The 2,841-nt window shown below is 40.1% G+C and overlaps 1 protein-coding gene across 1 annotated transcript; it reads left to right on the top strand.

The window, feature by feature from the left end:
• The first annotated feature begins 556 nt into the window (after positions 1-556).
• LOC149183536 (U-box domain-containing protein 9-like) lies at positions 557-1,519 on the top strand. Its single transcript, XM_089414975.1, has 2 exons — positions 557-919; positions 1,136-1,519. The coding sequence occupies exons 1-2, from the start codon at positions 557-559 to the stop codon at positions 1,517-1,519; spliced, it is 747 nt and encodes a 248-aa protein (XP_089271101.1).
• The last annotated feature ends 1,322 nt before the right edge of the window (positions 1,520-2,841 follow it).

Here is a 2,841-nt window from a genome sequence, read left to right as displayed (position 1 = left end):
GGGAATGATGATTCAGCAGTGGTGCGAGGGCCATGGATTAGAACCCCCCATCAATACCGCAGATGTTACCAACAACGTGACAATTACGCTCTCAGGGACTATCAATCCCAGCAGAGAGAAGCTGCACGGGAGCTTCGGGCTTTAACGAGGAAGCAACCATCATATAGAGCCTACATTGGAGAGGCCCAATGGTTATGTCAAACTGTCAAAATGTGTTCCCAATTGGAAATCCTGTAAAACAACTGCATTGAAGTAATAGGGCGATTCTCAGAATCGCCCTATTGCCCACTCCTCTCCGTCTTCATGTCTCATCGATCTAAACACCGCGCTCGAGATCAAGTGGGGTTAAGCGTTGTCAACGTAACTTGCATGCTTTTGCGGGGTGTCCAGGCAAGGGCGATTCTCATAATCGCCCCATGTGCCCACTTCTTACACTCTCCAATTGGAAATCCTGTAAAAAAACTGCATTGAAGTAATAGGGCGATTCTCAGAGTCGCCCTATTTCTACTCGGCGCTGATTTGGGTTTTCTTGTTTTCTTAGATCTGTACAGTAACCATGACCAGAGCTGTTGATATGGCCAATCCGCCGAGTCCCCAGCAACAGTCTCATGGTGACAATGAATCCCTGGGTATCGCAAGTATAGAAATTTTCCGTTCAAATTCAGAGCTCAAAAGGGAGCTGAAGAGGCTAGTGCACCTGATACCAGATGAGGACGACTGCAGGACTGAGGTATTTGATGAGATCTCTTGCATTCTCGCCACGCTCAAGAACCGCAAACTAAGGTTCCAGAACGACAAGTCAGAGAATAACTCCAAATCATTCTCAGAAAAGTTAGACGCCATTGGTGTTCCAAACTGTTTTCTCTGCCCTATCTCTTCAAAGCTCATCAGAGATCCCGTCGTGGTGGCCACGGGACAGGTAATCATGGTGATGGCAATGACAGTTGTGCAAGAAATAATTACTATCAGTTACGTTTAGTTAGCATGTAGTTTTAATATCTTAATGCATATATAGATCCAACATTTTGTTGTTTTAATATTTGATTAAAGTGACTGAAAGTTTCGTAGTGTGTTTAATATGAACATAAACAAAAGATTCTATTTCGAGATCTGTGCTTGGTGTGATGTAATGTAGACATATGACCGAAAATTTATACAGGTGCGGCTAGACCCAGGGCATCGAACATGCCCCAAAACACAGCAGATACTGCCCCATTTCATCCTAACGCCCAATTATCTGTTGGGAATGATGATTCAGCAGTGGTGCGAGGGCCATGGATTAGAACTCCCCATCAATACCGTCGATGTTACCAACAACGTGACAATTACGCCGAAAGAGAAAAAATATGTCGCAACATTGGTGGATGAGCTCTCAGGGGACTATCAATCCCAGCGGAGAGAAGCTGCACGGGAGCTCCGGGCTTTAACGAGGAAGCAACCATCATATAGAGCCTACATTGGAGAGGCCCAATGGTTATGTCAAACTGTCACGATGTATTTCCAATTGGAAATCCTGTAAAACAATTGCAATGAAGTAATAGGGCGATTCTGAGAATCGCCCTATTACCCACTCCTCTCCATCTTCATGTCTCATTGATCTAAACACCGCGCTCGAGATCAAGTGGGGTTGAGCGCTGTCAATGTAACTTGCATGCTTTTGCGGGGTGGCGGGGCTAGGGCGATTCTCAGAATCACCTCATGTGCCCACTTCTTACACTCTCCAATTGGAAGTCTTGTAAAACAACTACGTTGAAGTAATAGAATCTCCCTATTACTTCAACGTAGTTGTTTTACAAAATTAAGAAGAAAACATGAAAATTTATATGTGTTTTATTAAAAAAAGATATGAGATAATAATTTGTTTAATAAAAATAATGTATTGAAATGTAACATGACTATTGAAATTGAAACAATAATAAAAAAACATTACTAGTTGCAAAACCCATAATTTTTAATTTTTTCATAAATTTATATTGCCATAATAAGAATGCCTACATTGCATGAACGATTCACTAAAAGAGTAAGGGTAGTCGTCATGCACCATGCATAGGCAGACGTGCAGCAGCGTTAACACGACTGGAGCCTCCCCGAAAAAACATGGGAAACTTCAATGAGTTAGCGCCAAAACAATTTAACCATAAACAAAATAAAAATGTAACTTGCATGCTTTTGCGGGGTGGCGGGGTGAGGGCGATTCTCAGAATCGCCCCATGTGCCCACTTCTTACACTCTCCAATTGGAAATCCTGTAAAACAACTGCGTTGAAGTAATAGGGCGAAGTAAGAAGTAATAGGGTGATTCTCAGAATCGCCCTATTACTTCAACGCAGTTGTTTTACAAAATTAAGAAGAAAACATGAAAATTTATATGCATTTTATTAAAAAAAGATATGAGATAATAATTTGTTTAATAAAAATAATGTATTGAAATGTAACATGACTATTGAAATTGAAACAACAATAAAAAAAAACATTACTAGTTGCAAAACCCATAATTTTTAATTTTTTCATAAATTTATATTGCCATAAACACTTTATAATAATAATAATAATAATATCCATTTTTAAGGTCACAGCCAAGCCAGACACCAAATTGATGTATGAGACCCCCTTGTTTGTGGGACAAGGGACCCACCTCCGCGCAGTGATTTGACTGCTAAGTCTACGAAGGCATACATACTCTACCCCCCTCTGGTTTTGAACCTGTAACCTCTTAGGAGGAAACACATGCTCTTAACCTAAAAGCATTAGGATGTGTTTTCATGTAAATGTAAAACCAAAAAATAAATTGTTTTTTAGTCATTTAATTATTTATAAGTGGAGTTGGTTAAACATAAATGTT

The sequence above is a fragment of the Pinus tabuliformis genome, chromosome 3_2, assembly GCF_031772625.1.
Source record: "Pinus tabuliformis cultivar Carrire ecotype Pingquan chromosome 3_2, CPIR1, whole genome shotgun sequence".
In the NCBI taxonomy this organism is placed as follows: domain Eukaryota; kingdom Viridiplantae; phylum Streptophyta; class Pinopsida; order Pinales; family Pinaceae; genus Pinus; species Pinus tabuliformis.
This window is presented reverse-complemented; position numbering and strand designations above follow the sequence as displayed.